The 20,136-nt window shown below is 39.7% G+C and overlaps 1 protein-coding gene across 2 annotated transcripts in view; it reads right to left on the reverse strand.

Annotated features, from left to right (window-relative positions):
• Positions 1-420: 420 nt before the first annotated feature.
• The window catches only part of EFNA5 (ephrin A5), a 301,714-nt gene continuing 281,998 nt past the window's right edge, over positions 421-20,136 (reverse strand). Inside the window, exons 3-5 of one of the 2 annotated variants that reach the window (XM_003826761.5) lie at positions 11,232-11,297; positions 10,762-10,842; positions 421-4,894 (exon numbers count right to left, since the gene is read on the reverse strand). In XM_003826761.5, coding sequence (XP_003826809.1) covers positions 4,773-4,894; positions 10,762-10,842; positions 11,232-11,297 — 269 coding nt within the window. In that variant the 3' untranslated portion in view covers positions 421-4,772. The remainder of the gene's footprint in view (positions 4,895-10,761; positions 10,843-11,231; positions 11,298-20,136) is intronic. The other variant, XM_008952106.4, reaches the window with a different exon arrangement.

Consider the following 20,136-nt stretch of genomic DNA (forward strand, 5'->3'; position numbering starts at 1 on the left):
GAGATTATTATTATCATTACTGTTATTCTTTTCTTCTTCCAGTATATTTGCTGGGAAAATGCTTATTTGGTCTTTTTCTTGATGGGGTGAAAAAACTATGTCTAAAGTAAAAGAATATAATTTGTATTTGGCTCCTGTTGTATTTAACAGTCGTTTTAGGATGCAGGGCTTGTCGTAGTGCCTATTTTAAGGCTCAAATACAGAGACTAGGCTGAAATCTCACTATTCTCTCATCAGAATAACTGGAATGCGCCCAGATACTTGGCCATTTCTAACTCTGCATTCTTTGAGCTTCCCAGGCCTTCTCTTGTGCATGTTGTATTATCTTTTCTGTCCACAAAGATTTTGAAAAATCAGCAGAGTACAAGTAGCCCCTGAAATAAAGGCATCATTCAAGGAACAAAGAAGTAGAAGGAGGGATCCAATTAAAATGATGAAAATCTTTAATTTTTATTTAGGTATACTTGTACGGACACGTGTATATACAAATACAGATCGTATGGGTTTGTTTGTGTGTGGGTTTTTTTTTTTTTACATTTTATTTTACGTTTATATAATGTCAGCATTTCAAAACAGCACTCGATGAGTAAGTGCAAAGGAACTGCAAAGCAGGGCAGTACAAGCACAGGACCACACGGAGCTGGACTTCACACCCAGACGCACACACAATGAGTGGCTTCAATGGGGTGTCAAGAGTAAGCATGGAAAGCGGATTTTGACTCATGGGTAACCTCCGACATGCCAGCATCTATTAAACTGTACAGACAATGGGAGCAAGCCCATTGTAGGGAGATTTGTCTCACATCCTAGCAGCCCTGGGGCCAATGCATGGGAAAAACTCAGTGATGCCAAACCAGAGACAGACCTGCCCATTCACGGCTCTGAGGGGAAATAAAACGTGGGAGGAAGGCAAGAGACACACAAAAAATAAACATACTAAGTAAAAGGGGGGTGGTGTAGGCAAACGGGGGTGTTGGTGGAGGCGGTTTTCAAAACAAAAGTCAGTGACCACAACTCTGAGAGCAATGAATGGAAAGGAGGAGTTGAAAACTGTTTTTCTAATTATTTGAAACTAATACAAATGGCTGCTGCCGTTGCTAAGGCACCGGAGAAAAACAGAGTCCCTGAAAATCCACAGGTACTGTGTGACTCTTCCTTTCACAACGACACAGAGAGGGAAACAGCCCCATTTAAGCTTCCTACACTGATTGGTTTGCAACCATTTCCATGAGTGAGCTGCACATGATATTGATAAAGACTCTTCCTGGGAAAAAATAAAACAGTCCATGAAAACAATCACAAACAGAAAACCAAACCAAACCAAAGTACAGAACTGTTTCTAAATTCCCTATCCTTTTCAAACCAACATGCTGGTGGAGAAGGGAGGGTGGGCCACAGGGCTCCAACATCAGACCTTGAAAACACCGAGGACAAAATATTGATCAAAAAAGTCATGTTGTTCCGGGTCCCAAGATGATGAAGTCATAAGATTGGGTGGGCAATGACCACACATGAGTCCTGTATGGAGCAGTGTCTCAGCCACTTGTGACTCTTTTTTTCAGCCACAGTACACATTGGATGTTTCAAAGCCTCAATGCATGTTTTGTATCCTGAAAGTCTATTGTTCTCACTTACAAAAGACATAAGAATCAAATTAATACTTTATTATCAAACACTATATACAACAGAGGTTGCTAATAATACAGAATTTAAAGAACGCAGTTTTTTTTTTTTTTAATGTTTTACTTTTCTTTCCTCTGCCACCCAAGAAAGTACAGTACAAAACAACAGTCTAAACTAACACGAACTGTTACCTGGTCTATTAAAGGATACACGGTATCCACTAAACAGACAGACAGATCCTTATTTCCCTGCTTCATGTTGCAAAGCCCTTGGCAACCAGGGGCAAAGGTCACTGGGGTTTGACTAACTGGGGCTGAGTGGCAGCTATGACTGTCCTTCAGATTTTTGAGTTGTTTTTGAAATTAAAAGCTTCTAAAAGTTGCATCAACATCCTCCTAAGCCCCCAGAGGATTGTAACACCACCACAAAAGGCCACCAACACTTTTTAAACAAAATGAAAACTGTCTGACACCAATCATCTTGAAAACTCCATGGCAAGTGCATTAGCTATGATTACATCACTTACAGGTAGAGAAGCTTACTGTCTACTGGTGTGGATACTCTTGCTATTTTCTTTATACTTAATTTGCAGTGGCAGAACGGTGAAGTAAAGAGGTCTAATTTCACTGTGAAAAAATGAAAGACAATGGCAGAGAGGGCCATGAGTAATTATTTCACCATTTGTTAGAGACAAATGCTAGGAAAACCACAGAAGTCACCATTTCTAAAATGCATTTAGCACTGCTAACATAGTTATGACTAACTGGAATCATTACAGGATCATTTGATTTCCTTGTGGTTATAGAACATGCTGTATTATTTTGGTTCTATTGATCCATTTTAGAAGGTATCTTTCTCCCCCTACCCAAATCCCACTGGACCAACAAGCCTGTAACTATTAATTAAAAAAAAAAAGTATTTCTGGATACTACTGAGAGTACTGCATATATAAATAGCTAAAGGAAAAAGGAATTGAATGCCGTGAACTTTTGTTTCGGTGAAATGGTGGCTGCCTTCTGTGATAAGACTCTGCCACTCCAGAGGAGTTCCTTATGTCAGAGGGGAATAGGATTGATTGTATCTGTGAGGCTGGCAACCCCACACACATGGTTCCATGTGAGAACAGACTCGGCAGTGACATCCACTCCAAATGGATCAGGTAAGCCCAGATTACATTTCAACATGTGTACAACTCTCCAGGGCACAATACGTTTACAGCTGCCTTTCCTTCACATACTTTTCTAATTCAGAACTACTCACAATTCTAAGCAAATTCCCATTCACGAAGTCTGTCCATAATGCGACCTTCTCTTTTTTTAACATATACATCTTAAAAAACAAATATATAAAAAATTCTTATTTTGCTGGAATGCTTTCAATTTTTCACATTTTACATGATCATCACATTTATTTCTTATTTTGAAAGGCATGGTTTCTGTTGACATGTCGTGCAAAGCCAAAAAAAAAAAAAAAAAAAAGGCTGGATTGCTTTTCAATTGGTCTAACACTTTTCCTTGTCTACGCTTTGGATTTTAAAGTTCATGACAGCCCCACCACCAGTAGAAACCCCAAGGCTTGCATTTCCTGGTAATCGACTGGAAACGTCCCTTGTTGGCCATGCTAAGATTCCTTCAACAGGGTCATCCTGCATTTATTCTCCTTCTGCCCCACCCCCACAATGAAACAAGATAGCCCCCATATTTCTAAATGTATCAAGGGATACCACTTTTTCTCACAAGTTTAAATAGGACAAGCATATATACTCACTCTCAGCATAAAGTATATCTAAATAATGTATTTTCTATTCTAGTGGATTTTTAAAAAAATATTTTGTTAAAGTCTTTGGGACTCCATCTTGTTTATCTCCCACAGATAAACACATGTTCCCCCTACGCTTTAGGCTGTGTCAGAAAGGGAAAGAATATAAAATCAACACTTGAATTTTTTTACTCCAAACTTTGGAATTTTATTTCCAAATTTCCCTTTAGCCCTCCCAAGTAGTGCTGACTGACTCTCCTGGTGACAGGGGTTTGTGTCCGAGCCCCTGCGGTCAAGGAGTGTGGAGCAAAACGTGGGTACTAGGGTGGGAGGCGGGGAAAGGCCACAGCACACTGGTGCTCCAGCAAAGCCAAATCATGTCTCCTCTGGTCACTGCGGTCCTCTCCTTGGTACATGTCATCCCCCAGAGGAGTATCCAAAGCTATTCCACTATGCACTCATCAACCCTGGCTTGTCAGCCTTGGGGAAGGTCACTTTATTCATAAAAATGCCTCTTTGAGTTTCTAAAAAAAAAAAAAAAAAAAAAAAAGTTGTAGCACCATGGTGATCTGTATTCAAAGAAAAAATATCTGGTGTGCACTGCCCAGTCACCGAAAAAATTAGAGGCACTCACACATACACACCCCCAGCAAACCTGTAGTTTTCTCTGTTTTCACACCTGCTCTGTATTAGCATTCCACACCCAACCTGCCTCCTAGAAAAAAAAAAGGCTTCTTTTAGAGAGCACAAGTTTTGCTGTCAAGAATGCTTTAAGACAGTCATATTAAAAAAAAACACCAGTGTCTCAACCTTTTAGAAGCCTGTTCATTTATATACTCCTATAGGAAATGGTGTAATATCGTATCTATTCTTAATACCTCCCCTCCGGACCTGACATGGTGACATGATGCCCTGCGCGATCATCTTACAGTTCTGAATGAGAAGGCATAAATATTGCATAGGAGAGCAAAACCCTCCCAGCCCTAGCCAGCGCTGGCTGCATCTGCCACTATTCTTCCTTGTCCATAGCCCGCTGACACAGTGCGCTAACGGAGGTGAGTTCTTAGAGGAGAATGCACAGGAGCTGACGAACCACTGGTGTCACTATGACAATTTGGCATTTTCATCCGGAGTCCATTTAATTTGGGAGGGGTGAGAGAAGTCAAGGGCCAGGGCTGGGGGTGGGGCGGGGTGGGGTGAGGGAGGCAGGAACGAGTTTAGGCCCCCAACCTGAAGTTGTTGCTTAGAATTCAGGCTGAAAGAAAGAAAACAAAAATCTGACATCTGCCAAAACCCAATAACAAGTCCCTTCTTAGGATGAGCAGTTAGGTGGATCTCTGGTGTTCCAAGACCCTGATGTTTTCTGTGACAAGTGACGGGAGGAGACTGTGCTATAATGTCAAAAGCATCGCCAGGAGGAACAGTAGGATTGCCAAAAGGCGGCTGGGTATCCTTGGTGTTTGTGCCGCGTTCTCGCCGCGGGATGGCTCGGCTGACTCATGTACGGTGTCATCTGTTCAAATAGAAAGCACACATTCCAATGAGATTTCACATCCTTAATAACTCTCTTGCAGCAGCCTGCTGTTAACAGACCTCGCCACCCTCTGCAAAGTAGGGTAATGAACCTTGTGCCACCATTGACTTTCATGTCTGCATAATCACTCATTATTTACAGCAAACAAAGAAGAGGCAAAGAAAATTGGACTTTCTCAGCAATATTAATACTTTCCTTAAAAATTGAGGGGAAAAATTATGCATACACTGTAACCTTTGGCCTGTGAGCTGCTTTGGTTAGCCAGCAGTCAGACACACCTTGCACAAATTTCAGATATCTGAATGTACCTTTGAAACCTAAGATGTCACAGGCAAGCAAGTGACATGTTGGTGGGGGTGGGGGAAGGGGCAGTTATGTTGGCACAGTAGTGGTTAACCAGAATGCGCTGCCCATTTCCCTTCTTTTAGCTGTTTCATAGGATTAGTGTTGAATGCCTGGTTGTTGGATGCCTAGACGAATTTTCAAACATGAAAAACTAAATGCCAAAACAGCAGCATTTTGGATAAACTATACATCATGCCTAGTAAACTTCAATAAACGTATGCCCACTAGTTTGCCTGCAATTAGGTGTCAATTATGGTGCTATTTCTATTACAAACCCTGTATTTCTAAGATTAAATTACTTGAACTTGACTATTTTCATTTTTATCGGGCTGAAGCTTGGCACATAAATTATCAGCGTGGATGCAAATTTTCCTCTAAATAAAATGGATTAAGTGAGTTAAGCTTCTTTTATTTAGCTATAAAGTGTTCTATGAGGCTGCCTCTGACTTTGGATAGCCTTCCTGATCTGCATGATTAACAGGCTTAACTTCGAAATGGGAACTCTGCAGCAATTAGTACCAAAGAGAGGTTGGAGGCTTGCCTAGGAGCCAAGCTCTGCTCCAGGGCTGCCTGTCTTCTTCTTTCCACCTGACCTAACTTATGCTTTTATTTACTTTTAATTAAGTTAAATTAATTAATTTTTTTTTAGAGGTAAGGTCTTGCTCTGTTGCTCAGGCTGGAGTACAGTGGCCCAATCATAGCTCACTATAGTCTTGACCTCCTGGGCTCAAGCAATCCTCCTGCCTCAACCTCCCGAGTAGCTGGGACTCCAGGTGTGAACCACGATGCCTGGCTAATTTTAAAAATTTTTAGAGAGACAGGGTTTTGCTTTGCTTCCCAGGCTAGTCTCAAACTCTTAGCCTCAACCAACTTCCTCCCTTGGCCTCCCAAAGGATTGGGATTATAGACATGAGCCACTATACCTGGCCACTTGTGCTTTTAGACTAAGGATCTCTGAATAACACATTTTGGGGGCCAATAGTGAGCCCCTGTGCAAATTTTATCTCAGCATCAGGGTAACTTCCTGCAGGTGTTCAGCAGTTGCCATCTGGGAATTGCTCAAGGGCCAGAGAGAATGGTAACAAGGCTCTAGTTGTTGTTCTCAATTATACTGACCTCAAAGGATAATCCCTAAATACCCCTGGATGACCCACCTCAAACCCCTTAATGGGTTAACTAACCATTATTTTAAACTCATTTGTATTTTCCTACCACACGTGTCACAATAAGGGTGCTTTTCCTTCACTGGGTAGAATCACACTCGCTAATATTTGTCCTAAAGTAACCACTTTTCAGGTTCACAGTCTGACCCCTGCTTCAGATATGCTCGTTTGGGATGGTTTTGTCCATCACATCCATTCCCAATGAGAAAGGTCTTCTCAGTGTTGAGTCTCCTGACCTGGAGTGCTCTTACCATTTTAGCCTCCCCTCGAATAAAAGCTACTGCATCCCCTTGTCAAATTTGCTCCCCTTTCCTGGACCTTAGCGAATCTGCATGGAGTGATTTTAGCTTAGGAGACTAGAAAAGGTTAGGAAGCAAGATGGTAAGATAAATGGATGCAGAAAAAATATATATAAAGTCCTCCACAATGTGGCCAAGTACCTTCAGACCCTCTTCTATTCTCTGCTCTTTTTCAGCCTTGCAAGTGTATTAATTAAATCTGTAGTTAATAGGAAGTAGAAGTAAAGGCCCTTAATAGCCCTGAAATTAAAATCCAAATCACTTTCTTAAGAGCACCAATATGTTGTCAATCAAAACAATGGAGCACTTCAGGCTTAAATGTGAAATAACCACAAACCCTGAGGATTCCAGAGTTCATTTCACAATATCACATATTTAAATACCTGAAATTGCATCAGCTATTGGATTCCTCTCCATCTTATTTTTACTAGCATATTACCCAATCCTTCTCCTTGTATAGTTTGCAAGTGTACTGTTAAAGGTACCCAGCTAGCACTTAGATCTTCGGTGTGAACCCCTTCATCACCACCCTAGTCCCTTCTAGGTACTCAGTGAGGGCTATCCATTATTCCAGGTCCACTCAGCACAAGACACAAGGAATAGATCTTACAAGGTAATGGAGAGGAAGGCTTTTGTTTTTCATCTAAGTGAAGTATGAGGCTAAGTGTGACTTTCAGTCCTTTAACCATACACAATCTTTGGAATTAACCTTTTATAAGCACCCAACGAATATATATCTTCCTGCCCCCCAAAAGGAAAATCAGTCCCATTAGGGCATCAGGATCCTTCTCTTCTTCCTGCAACATGCTGTTCCTCATTCAGGATTCCACAAAGCATCCTTTGATTAAAACAGGTTCTCAATGTTGAAAGATTCTACAGCCCCCAAATGTGAAATGAGAAACTGGCTGTCATTTGGGTAAATCTGAGCAATTTCAGAATTCTAAGGAGGAATTCATAGGTAAAATCTATCCCAATGGAAACTACACCTAAACATGAGAGAATTTCTAACACTTGTAACACAGGCTTGGAAGAAGAAAGAAAACGTTCCTCTTCAGAAGTCAAATCAAGTTTTGCCTCCTGGCTACAGGATTCCACAACATGGGGGTTTCAATGGTTAACGGAGAGAACACTAGCGATATTTTGGAGCATGTTATGTGGCATATGTCTGCCCTGAGATCATCCTGCATCCCTGATGATAGGAAACTGGCAGGCAGAGTGTGCAAGCAAACAAAAAAGACAAATACATTCCAAAGACAGGTGAATTAGTACACATCGCTGAGATCATGCAGTGGAATCCTTTCAGACTTGCTGGGTTCATAAAGACTGGGTCTACACCCAGAGCTGGGGAAAGGTAAATACCCTTTCACTCAGTGGCTCGACACAGTGGTGAAGAACTGCAAATCCGACTAGACTTTCTCTCTCTTCTTAGAGACAGAAGCTTGCTCTGTCACCCAGGATGGAGCACAGTGGTGTGATCATAGCTCACTGTAGCCTCGAACTCCTGGGCTTAAGCAATCCTCCCACTTCAGACTCCCAAGTAACTGAGACTAAAGGCACACACACCACACTTTTTTTTTTTTTTTTTTTTTTTGGTAAAGACAAGGTTTCACAGTGTTGTCCAGGTTGGTCTCAAACTCTTAGCCTCAAGCAATCCACCCATCTCAGCCTCTCAAATTGCTGGGATTATAGGTGTGAGGCACAGTGCCTCACACCTGTAAGAAACACATTTCTTATTGTTTTCTTATTGCCAGGAATTGTGGTTCAACCTTGTCTCACTTTGTTAGTGAAGATGCTCACCAGCAAGCCCTTAAAATATAGCTCTGACTGACTCAAGGAGCTTTTCCTGCATGTACACCTACGCTCTACTCCCCAGCGCACGTATGCACACACTGAACTACATTCTGCCAAACTTTTGCAAACTTCCAGCAGTTATATGTCCATCAATTTTGGGCCATTGTGCATTTTAAATGCTTAGTGGAAAAAAACCTTGTTTCCCCAAAGACAGTGGCATATGTTCATGTATGAAAGCATCTCAATATCTTTCATTGTATCGTTAGTGGAATTCAAAGGTAATTTTCCTAATGGCAGAATAGTCCTCCATGTGCCTCTTCATTACCAGAGAAAAATATGCAATCTGTTAGGTGTCTAAGCAGCCTCCTATGCTATAGACAGGCAGTGGAGATTCCCTGGAAAAAAAACCATGGGAAAGATATGCCTACATTCTGCACAATGTGTATCAAGAGATCATAATCCTGAGTAATTTTTGTTTAGAACATGCTGGTCATTCTTCTTGTGGCTTCTTAACAAAGCCAAGAGACTTAAGTCCTCTTTATGAACATACCTCTAATAATGGTAAGAGACCACTACGTTGATACCAATATTGGAATAGGAGTCAGAAGATCTGAGTATTAAACCTGGATCTACCTAATCAGCAATGTGGCATGGGTGAGTCTCCTCAGCCATAGAAGGAAGAGTGTAGACTCTGGAGTTGTTAAGGGAGATACTGAGTAACTTGCAGATCCTCTGGTGGCCCAAGTCCCTGAGCTTGTGAGGACTCTGGTACCTTAAGAAGCCAAAGTCATGGCTCCAGATTTCCAGGACACAATTAAAATGCCTTCATGTCAGCATTCATTCCTTAAAACTTTCTAAAGCAGCTAACTGATCCCTGGGGAGCTACTAAGACCTCGGAGAGCTCATTGTACACACCTCTCATTTGCGCTCTGGGTGAGATGCCTGCCTTAGAAAACAAGAATGCTTCAGGGAAAAAACTCTAATTCTTTCTGTCAGTTTTAACAGGAAAGCTATTGTATGTCCTGAGGCACAGCATTTACTCAGGGTAAGTTTCCCTAAGGTTCATTGACTATGCAGTCCTGGTTACAATATTGGAGGAAAAAGTGGACCTTAATGCCCGTTAGTTTCTAGGACCATAAGGAAGAGAAATTCTACAAAAAAAAAAAAAAAAAAAAAAAAAAAAAGTCTCCATTTACATAAGGGGGCTCAAATCTCTCCATGAAGAGGAAATAATTTTATTTCCCTTAAGCTTTGAGATGATCAAGGGAGATGGGTAAGGAAACCAGTGAAGATCTGGAGCAGGTGGGGGAGAAGAGGACACCACAGAGGAAGGGAACACACAGGGCCTCCAGGCACACCCCTCCATAAGCAGTTGGTAGAGGGCGACCACTCCTCTCAGTTAATCTAGTTTTATTAAATGGCCAGACTGAATTGATAACCGAATGGATATTTACAGGTTCTTATTATCCATAGTATGCGACAGACTAATGCCTCAATGAGTGCTTTGGTAGGTTTTATTTTTCTTTAGTTATGGGAAACATTAGGAGTGTGGAAGTCAATCGTAGAAAAGTTTTATTTATCCTTAAAACTTATTTTGCCTCTGTAATCAAGGATCACATTTGGCTCAACAGGCTACTGGTACATTTGTGGCAGCAAGAGATGTGTGAATTTGTGGTGGCAATGTGATTATACTTCTCCAGACCAATTACTATTGACAATAGCAAAAATATTTAAATAAAATAAAGTTCCTTAGGTCAGTTCAATGATGCATGTAAATTTCTAGAGAAAATTAAGTATGTTGAATTAGTTTCTATTTTGTGCAATAGTCTTATTACTTTTATCTACAGATTTGGACATAAAAAATAAAATTTTATGAACATATACATAGAAATGTTTTGTGTCTTATATGAAAACAGATCCTTTAATATTCACAGTGATTCACCAGCATGCTCTGAGGATATGGTAAAAGGCAGTGAGATTTTAGCATTCCGATGGGGCTTCTATATTAGGATACTGCATTAGCTCAAACACATTCCAAAAAAGAAAATTTTATTTTACCTAACATGCATTGCACAAAGATACTGGAGGAATGAGGTAGAATATAAGTCATATTAGCATCGCTAGCAATGAGCAAAAGCAGAACAACAACTATAACATGCAAACATGCAGAGAAGAAGAAGGGAAAAAAATACGGAAGCACCAGAGAAATAGATGCATTTGTTAAAAGAGATTCTCTAAGCATACTAACCTGCTGGTTCTAATGAATTTTCTACTTTGTCGTTAACATCGAAAACACGATCATGAACACCTATAGTTTTCATACAGCTATCTATAACAAAAATAGAGATAACAGCCAAATATGTTAGTGAAGACACCCTTAAACTCCCATTTCTTTCTTTTTTCTTTCTCTCCTTTTTTTCCTTTTTTATGTAGATTGTCTTACAATCAATGGCATGTTCCAAATGCCAATATTGTTCCCATTTGCTCTGCATGTACAACAGTCTAAGAAACAACAAGTTAGCAACTGCTGTGTACTTAAGTAAAAGCATCATGAAGAATGAGAAAAAATATGATGAAAACTAAAATATGAATGTTGATATACAAAACAGATACCACACAAGATTTAACAGTAAAAAAAGTTTTACCGCCGTGAACCAGACCACACAATAAAGCATGCGCGGTGAAGCCACCCTCTGAAGCTCATTCTAGTGAACTTACTTGTCGGTCTCACAAAGACTTTGAGCTTTAGACAGGACCTTCTTCCATTATCTGGGATTGCAGAGGCTGTGGGTAACACAGAGAGAGAGCAGGAAAGAAAGAAGAGAACAACAACATATTACTCTTCATTTTCACATGCAAATGATGAACAATAAATTCTTTCCTGACTTGAACAACAGGAACTTTCTCTAATTCCTCCTCCAAATTAAAACAAACAGTACTTTTCAGGTCTCACTGCTATAGAAAGGCTACTTTCATATCCTGATTTTCTCTTTTCAATACAATAAAAGAATCATGCAAGAATGTGAGTAATCTGTGAAGAAATACTTTGGATTTTTATTTCAAAGTCTCTTCCATTTAACTTGATCTGTTATCAATTTTCTCTAAATTGAGAGGATAATGTGTGAGCCCTCCAGCTTTCACAGAGCCGCTCCTCCTCTGCTGCAGGAAAAGGGGCCCAACAGAGGCCCAAGGTGAAAGTGCCGGCAAAAACCAATAACAGAGAGTTACAGGGCAGACTTAAACGTGACCTATTTCTGCTGGGGAAAGCAGAGCTTTGTCTGTACTGAAAGCTTGTCTGTCAGTGCTTTTGCAGGTAATTCAATTAGAGGTTTTACTCAGAACTTGGCTCTGCATTCTATATGACTAACCCAAGCCCGGTAACTTCCATCATGCTATTATAAGTACAATATGCTATTGAGAAAGTACTATGTTGCAACGGTACATGTATTTTTTTTTTTCAATTTGCCACAGAGAAGGATGGAATTAATAAAGTGGGCTTACCAAAACATGACAGCATGTTTTAAGTTATAAATCACTTGAGGAAGAAACTTTCTTCTCCTTTTCAAGATAATAAGACTGTAAACTTTCCCTATGGTTGAAAGATTATCTCCCCTGTGTACACACAGCAAAATGTCAAAGGAATTTCCAAGGGCAGTAAGGCCCTTAACAACCACATGTATTTACTAATGCATCCTAGAAATGACAAAAATTACAGAAACGAGCGTCGCATACTTTCCTCCCTATGTGTTTGCTTCAAGTGGTTTCTTTGTTCAGAAAAAGCAGATGACATCAATCAAATCACACACGGCTTACAATTAGTTTGGCAATACCCAAAGTGACAAAAAGGGATCGGCATTTGGTGTGTCTTCTCTCTCCTTTATTTTTATTTTTAAATTATTCCTCATGGGGAGCTGAGAACACAAAAATGCTTCTTTTGCAGGTGAGAGGATTCAATATACAAACTTCCAAACAAATTTTACACAGTCTCCTTATGTAATTCTAGATCCAAGTAACCCTCCTGGAGGAGAACTTCTAAATTCACCAACTAAATAATGTCAAGTAGTATAGGGTCCCCAGTGTCCCTATTCAACACCTGTTGAAAACTACTTTAATTTTAAAACAAAAGTATAGAGAAAAAGTGTTTTTGGTCCTCCCTATCTCCCCTGGTTGCTCTGACAAGCAGTTAAGAAGTGCTAACAGCTGGCTTTGCTGTAGGCTTTCATTAAATCATAGCCAGAAAAACTCCCTCTACTGACATTTACAGTAACTAGTGTGTTATTTAGGGCACAATATTTGCACTCTGCGGTTTGATCCAGGAAATGGTGTCCTTCCTGTGGACCTCAACTGCAAATGTGCATGTCACAAATACAGTACACATAGGTGACTCCAATTCATTAGGAAAACCATGGGTTCTTGAGGGAGTATATGTCTTATTCATGAGAGTTAGTGTGAAAAAAGTGACACATGGATGTTCACACTGCTGTTCAATGAATTTCTGAGCTGAGATGAACTCACTTCAAGCCTTGTGAACTTGATTTGCTACATGCACATAACTGACTTTACAGATGATACCGCTAGATAAACAGGCTGAAGACAGAATCAAATGCTTAATTGGTTTAGGGAGGAGCTTCTTGGATTTAGTACAGGTCTTTCAGATTTTTCTTTAGGAGAAATAAATCCAGGACATGAAAATTATTGTAGGGCACATGGCAATAACTAAACAGCAAACGATACGCCTCCAGGAAAAAACTGGAGAGTTCTCTCCATGAGCTCTCAAGGAGGGACACAGTCTTAGCTACTGGATGTGCTCCATACTTCTGTGAATTAAAAATATGAAATGCATTTGTATTTAAATGACACATAAAATAAAAACCTCTCTTCCCTAACAACCTGCCCCACTACTTCCTCATTTTCTGTCACCAGGAAATGTGACTGATGCCTTGTGATACTGTTTGACTATTATACTCTAATCCTTAGAAAAATTTGTGAACAAAGAATATTAGCATACAATGTGATATGTGAGTACACAACACAGATTGCATGCCATGGATTCACTCGATCATCACTGCATCACTGGCCTGAGCTCAAGGAGTAAACTCCTAACCCTTACAGCCAACCTGAGAAGTGTGCCTTACTAGGTCAGTATAACTTGGGTTTCTTATTTAACACCTTGAAAAACAAACAAACAAAAAAATCCAAAAAGATGAAAACGTTTTCCATGTAGTAGCAAAACTCCATTTTTTAAATGTAAGGTTTAATAAAGTTAAAGTGTGGCTTTCCTCTATGTTATGCTCAAGGTTCTGTCACCCCACACTTCTTGGCTGACAAATGTAGGATGCCTTTATACCAACTAAAAAATACAGATAATTAATTATTAGTACTATTTGAAGACATAAGGTAATATAAAAGTGCATTACTAATCACAAGTAAACAAAAGGCAGAGGACTGAGCACTAAAAACAAAACATAACAGAGGAATTGAAACATGTAACATTCCCACTAATAAACTTATAAAGAAAATCTCAGGATCAATTTATGAGCAATAGATAGAGCTGAGGATGGAAATGAGGGAGTAAAATCTTAAAACATCCCTCGTTTTTGTCAGGAGGTAGGTAGTATTAATCCTTACGGCTCTAGAGATACATCACTTTGTCATGGCCAACTTTATCTTAGTTAAAAGTAAATATGTAAGTATTTTATACATAAATTATATACATAAATATATATAAATTTATATACATAAATTATATTCACTATATATAACTTATTGTGCTGCTTTCCTTAGAAAATGAATAGTCGATGTTGAAAGTTGATAACGAATAATTATAAAAATCCATTACATATTACTGCAGCTTCATCTATCATTTCAAATGCTTTTAAAATGCCTACTATGGGTTGGGTGCAGTGGCTCATGCCTGCAATCCCAACACTGTGGGAGGCCAAGCTGGATGGATCACTTAAGGCCAGGAGTTCGAGACCAGCCTGGCCAACTTGGCAAAACCCTGTCTCTACGAAAAATGCAAAAATTAGCTGGGCATGGTGGCTACTCGGGAGGCTAATGCATGAGAATTGCTTGAGCCCAGGATGCAGAGGTTGCAGTGAGCCGAGACTGAGCTACTGTACTCCAGCTTAGCAACAGAGCTAGACTCTGTATCAAAAATAAATCAATAAAATAAAATGCCTACTATGCATCAGCTTCTTTATTAGGTGCTGTGCGTGGGAAGATATATAAGATTTCAAACTGTCCCTGCCCTTGTGTTGTGGTTCTTCAAGCTGGGACATAAATATGAACCACAGTTTAGTGTACCTGGAGGGATCCATGTGACAACTGAGGTTTACATGAAAAGCCAGCACAGCTCTGGGCAGGGAGCAAGAGTGTGTCCCAGACATGTTTATCAGAGGCTTCACAGGTCCTCCAGAAGCTAACCAGCAGCAACTGGGACAGAAGACATTTTATCCCTAAATTTCCAAACCAGAGCTTTGGCAACCAAAAAGAGGCAGTGACTTGCAAACAGGTGAAAAAAAAATCTAGATCTGAAATCTTCCTCTAAAGATACATGGATTTTCTAATAGAATTTTTCAACTAAAATGAGAAATGTCTTAAAACAGTTGTCACATCATCCAAATTCACACCCATTTACTCAGTTTACTGCTTAAAGTGTAAGTTAGAGTCGGGAAGTTGGGAGTAGGGATATGGGGACAATTAAAACAAGCACAATGTCCCATTCCATTATCTTAATAGCAACTTTATAAATCAATCCATAGAGTCCCTTCCCCCGAATGAGCTGCAACGTACCAATCAAAACCTTTTAACACATAATGAAATACAAGCTGGAGACTCTCTGGTTCTCTGTGTTTCGAGTACTCTGCTAATAAGGCCATGAGGGCCCCTTACTTTTACTCTGTTCCATGACCTCAGACAGGGGCTCTAACTTGAGCCTTCCCAAAAATCTTGGTCTCCTGGGGCTCAGGTGAGCATGACTCAGCACTTAGCCAATTTGGTATAGAAAATGACGATATTCAGTGCCCCCAAATCAGTACTTCTAAAAGTTATATTTAGCAATGCAAATATATGTAACATTCATACCACAATTCACCATAGATCTATCATTCAGACACAGTAGAGAACACATCCCTTCGGGTACTGCCATCATGCTTGTGGCGGGCAGCTTCTGACATGGGTCCCAGGTATCCCCACATTCCTGTAGGCAGTCCTTTGTATAATCCCCTCCCCTTGAGAGGGGACTGAACCTATTAACTTGCTTCTAAAGAGTAGAACATGGCAAAAGTGATGGGATGTCATTCTGATTGTTACAAAAGACTGTGCCTTACTTCCAGTGAACACTCTCTCTTTTGCTCATGAAGCAAGGTACCATATTGTGAGATTTCCAATGGAGAGGACCATGTAGCAAGAAACTAACGGAGACTTCCAGCCAAGAGGTACAAGGAACTGATGTCATAGTTCAACAACCCACAAAGAACTTAATTGGCTAACAATCGGGTGAGTGAGCTGCAAAGTGAATCCTTCTCACTGAGCCTTGAGATGACCGTTGCCTTGGGAGAGACTCAAAGGATCCAGCTAAGCTGCACCTGGATTCCTGGTCCACGGAAACTGTGGAATAATAAACGTTGTTTTAGCCACAAAATTTGGGGGTAATTTCTTAAGAGCTGATACAATGCTGTACACTAACAAATCTGTGTAGTTAAAGGCTTAAAGCTGACTTCGGACTGAAGGACTAAGACACTCTGGCATGTTCTGCTAATGGCCAGCATGCCCTTGCTCCCACAGAGCTGTGCACTCCTGATTCTGCTGCCATGCCTCAACAACTGGATCCCTTACTAGTTTACATTTCAAGCTACTGTTACAAGTCCACTTAAAATATGCCTTGAAGAGAGGTAGTTATAAGCTGCTGTTGAAGAAATACAACAAGACATATCAATTTAAATGTTCTCACTCCAGCATTAAAAAGCGTTTTTCATTTTCCTTCGCATACAACTTAGTTTGCTTTTGCTAATGCAGCCAACCTGTGCTGTTCTTTGCAATTAGCATGATGTCTCATTTTAACTACAAATTGCTGGGTAAACCGAAATGAGTTGATACAAAATGTGAACATAAATCTTAAGGAGAATGCCTTTCTTCAAATAGGAGAAATAGAATGGAAAGGTGGTCTTTAAAAATACCTGAAATGAAAGGATTTTAAAATAAGTTAAAACTTTTCTTACTACCAAAAAACTCCTATTAGTTATCTTCTACACAGGCCATCAAGTTAAATACAAAGATTATGAGACTTCAAACAACTCTAAAGTTCCCTAATCATCAAGGTAACAACCATTCTTCTTCATGAAGAACCAAAGTTTTAGCAGAAAAGGAAGGAAATATTGTATTTCTTTCACATTTTCAGGCCCAACACTGTACTCATTAGTCAAACTTAACATCTCTGCCTAACCTTATTCAGCTTCAAATCTTAATTCTGAAAGCCAAAATCCTCCTTTTCTGTGTCCCATGTCAATCTGGGTACTTTGGGAAGTTTTATTTTTAAGAATATTCAGCCGCTTTCTTCTTTTTAAAGAAATGAGTGTGTGGGGGAGCATTAAAAATGCAGTTTTCCATTATGTTTGCCACAGGCAATATTTCTCAATTCGTACAAGTCAAAAGAAAAGATAGGCTATTAGCTGTTAGCACGGCCCAGTTTTTTCCCCTGTAGGTTTTTCATGCAGTTCAACATACAACACAAATATATGCAAATTAGGCAGGTGAAGGTGGAATTAAGCATTAATATTCCTTTCATAATAAATGCTGAAAGAGTAAAGTCCATTTAAATCCATGGTACTACTGGAAATATCTCCTAGAATTTGACGAATCAATAAAATCCAGTTTGTGTACATGAGTGGAGTGGGGAAACAGAAGAAGTGGTGGGAACAGAATAGAGATTAACCAAAGCCATATGGACTTGCAAAATGGTTACCAGATCCACAGAAAACTTCTTAAAACAAAAGTTAGGCCTCTTCTTAGGGAAGAATACTAAAGCAACAATTTGCAACTGGCTATGTGCCCCTTTTTTAAAAGCATTTTCATACAAAGCATTTTCATATAAAGAACAAAATCATGTGTTATGATGAAATACATCTCACTCATTCTAACTTTTGGGATTTAAAAGTCATGTGTTTTAATGACTTGCTCATGGCCCCGGTTTACCAAGCTTGCATTCATGGTGCCACCCCAGGAGCTACTAAATTTGCCAACACATTTCTTCTCTTGCAGCCCACTGCGTCTCAAGACTTAAATCATGGGCAGGTTAAGGTCAGCGCCCAAGACGTAAAAATTGGAAAGGAGGTCACTAAGTAAAGATAGAGGCCTTGGAGAAATAAGAATATCATGTAAATATTAGAAACTTCGATATGATTCTGGGGATGTTTCTTTTAAAAACTAGAATAAGAAAAGGGATGTGTTTCCCACCACATAACTAGAGGGATAGAAAAACATATTCTGCAAGTTAAAACTTGGTTTTAACACCAGGGAACTGTAACAAGGAAAAAATAATTAGAGTAAACTTCAGGACAAGGGAGGTAAAATAAGTTCCAGCTGTGCAGCCACACACAAAAGAGAAATGGGAAGCACCACCCATTCTACCCACTGTTTGCCTCCCCTCCTATCTCTCTGCCCCCTTAAGGCAAAGTTCTCACTGCTAATAACTAACCTGAGTATTATTTAAATTCCAGCAGGTAAGTCTCAGTAGATCAATTACTTTTTCTTAGCCACCTCAAGTAAATGGCTGAGGACAAGTTTCCACTCATTTCTAGGAATACTCCAATAGCACACTAACATGCTTTTTGTATATATTTATCTGAAGTATGAGCAAACTTTTACTTGCGTTTAAAAGCTCAGTGACAACAAACTTTGTTTCTGCTGCTTATTGAAGAAGGGGATGATTTGTCTCATATAGTTTGATATCTATTTAGGTATGAGCCAAAAATAACGTGGATTTTGGAGAATGATTTTAAAATGTCCCCTTATAAGAAGGATTTCTAGTTCTTTTTTTCTCCGCGAGACAGTGTCTCATTCTGTCGCCCAGGCTGGAGTGCAGTGGTGCAATCTCAGCTCACTGCAACTTCCACCTACCAGGTTCAAGCGATTCTCCTGTCTCAGCCTCCTGAGTAGCTGGGATTACAAGTGCATGCCAACATGCCTGGCTAATTTTTGTACTTTTAGTAGAAACGGGGTTTCACCATGTTGGCCAGGCTGGTCTCGATCTTCTGACCTCAAGTGATCCCCCTGCCTCAGCCTGCCAAAGTGCTGAGATTACAGGTGTGAGCCACCATGCCTGGCCCATTTCTAGTTCTGCCTAAGGAAAATTTAAGACAGCTTTAAATAAATCTCACATTCTGAATGTAAACTTCACCTCTGTCAGTCATGTGAGTGGGGAAATCTAGTCCACACAGGCACAGAAAGCAAGATAATATTTAGATATCATTTTAATTGTCTAAGAAATTTCTTAACATGAAGAAATATAGTTCAGTTTCTTATTATATATTTTACTATTTTTAAAAATCAATGAACATCTTTGAACAGTTAAGAAAAAGTTTTCTATTATCAACTAGTGTTCTAACTATTCTCTGAGACCTGGCCTTGCCTAAGGCCACACAATATTTAAGTGACTTTCTCAGGCTTTAAGGTCAGCCAGTTCTTTCTTTCTTGTTTGTGGTTATTTTGGTGAACTTACTGTACTAGAGAGGTATTATCTGACAAAACAAAACAAGACAAAACAGCAACAAACCAGATAGGCAGAATTATTCACTTAGAAAATCTCTTCTTCAGATGGAAGCCCCATAATAACCATAATAACAACAAAAACAAAAACTCCAACAAAAGGCAGAATTCCTAGAATCCCACAAGAGGAACTATTTATATTATTTCTTCTCCACAGGCTCCTTTTGCTCCTCTGTGTGATACCCTATGAGGGTGGCTGTTAACCGTTAGGCAAGGAAAGCAAAGCCACAAATCCCATTCCTCATTCGTAAGATATTAACAGAAACAATGTCATTATCAGACAGCACTAATGTAGCATGACAGTAAATTACTAATAAATCATCAAGTTAATACAATTCAAAGAAGCTCCTAGAAAAAAGTTAATATTTCTGTGAGCCTTTCAAAACCCCTTTCATTATTATTCTCCTTGGTGAGGGCTCTTTTAAGAAACATTACTTAGCGGTTTGAGTGTATGCATAATGATTCTCTTTCTCCCTGGTTCATTCTTTTTGACTTATTTTGTGGTTTTGAGCCAGCTGCTTAACGTGCCTACGCCTCAGTTTTCTCATTAGCTTCATCTTCTCTAAAACAAATTTTAAGTATGACCTGTTTTAGAGGGGCAGTACAATTTTACAATGCACTTAGAAACTCAGGTGATCCCTACAGATCTAGAATATTGTTTCACTACTCTACAGATTGATAGCATCAGCTCTGCGCTTACTGGGGCCTCTGCATGGGGATATCCCTAAGCAGGGGGCACCCAGCTGAGGGCTTCTGAGGTTGTGAGTTCTGAGCACAAATATGGAGGAGGAAGGGCTCAGGTGTGGATAGTGGTGATTAAAAGTTACTTAGGAGTCATAAGAAAAACAAGCGTAAT

Source organism: Pan paniscus, chromosome 4 (genome assembly GCF_029289425.2).
Source record: "Pan paniscus chromosome 4, NHGRI_mPanPan1-v2.0_pri, whole genome shotgun sequence".
In the NCBI taxonomy this organism is placed as follows: domain Eukaryota; kingdom Metazoa; phylum Chordata; class Mammalia; order Primates; family Hominidae; genus Pan; species Pan paniscus.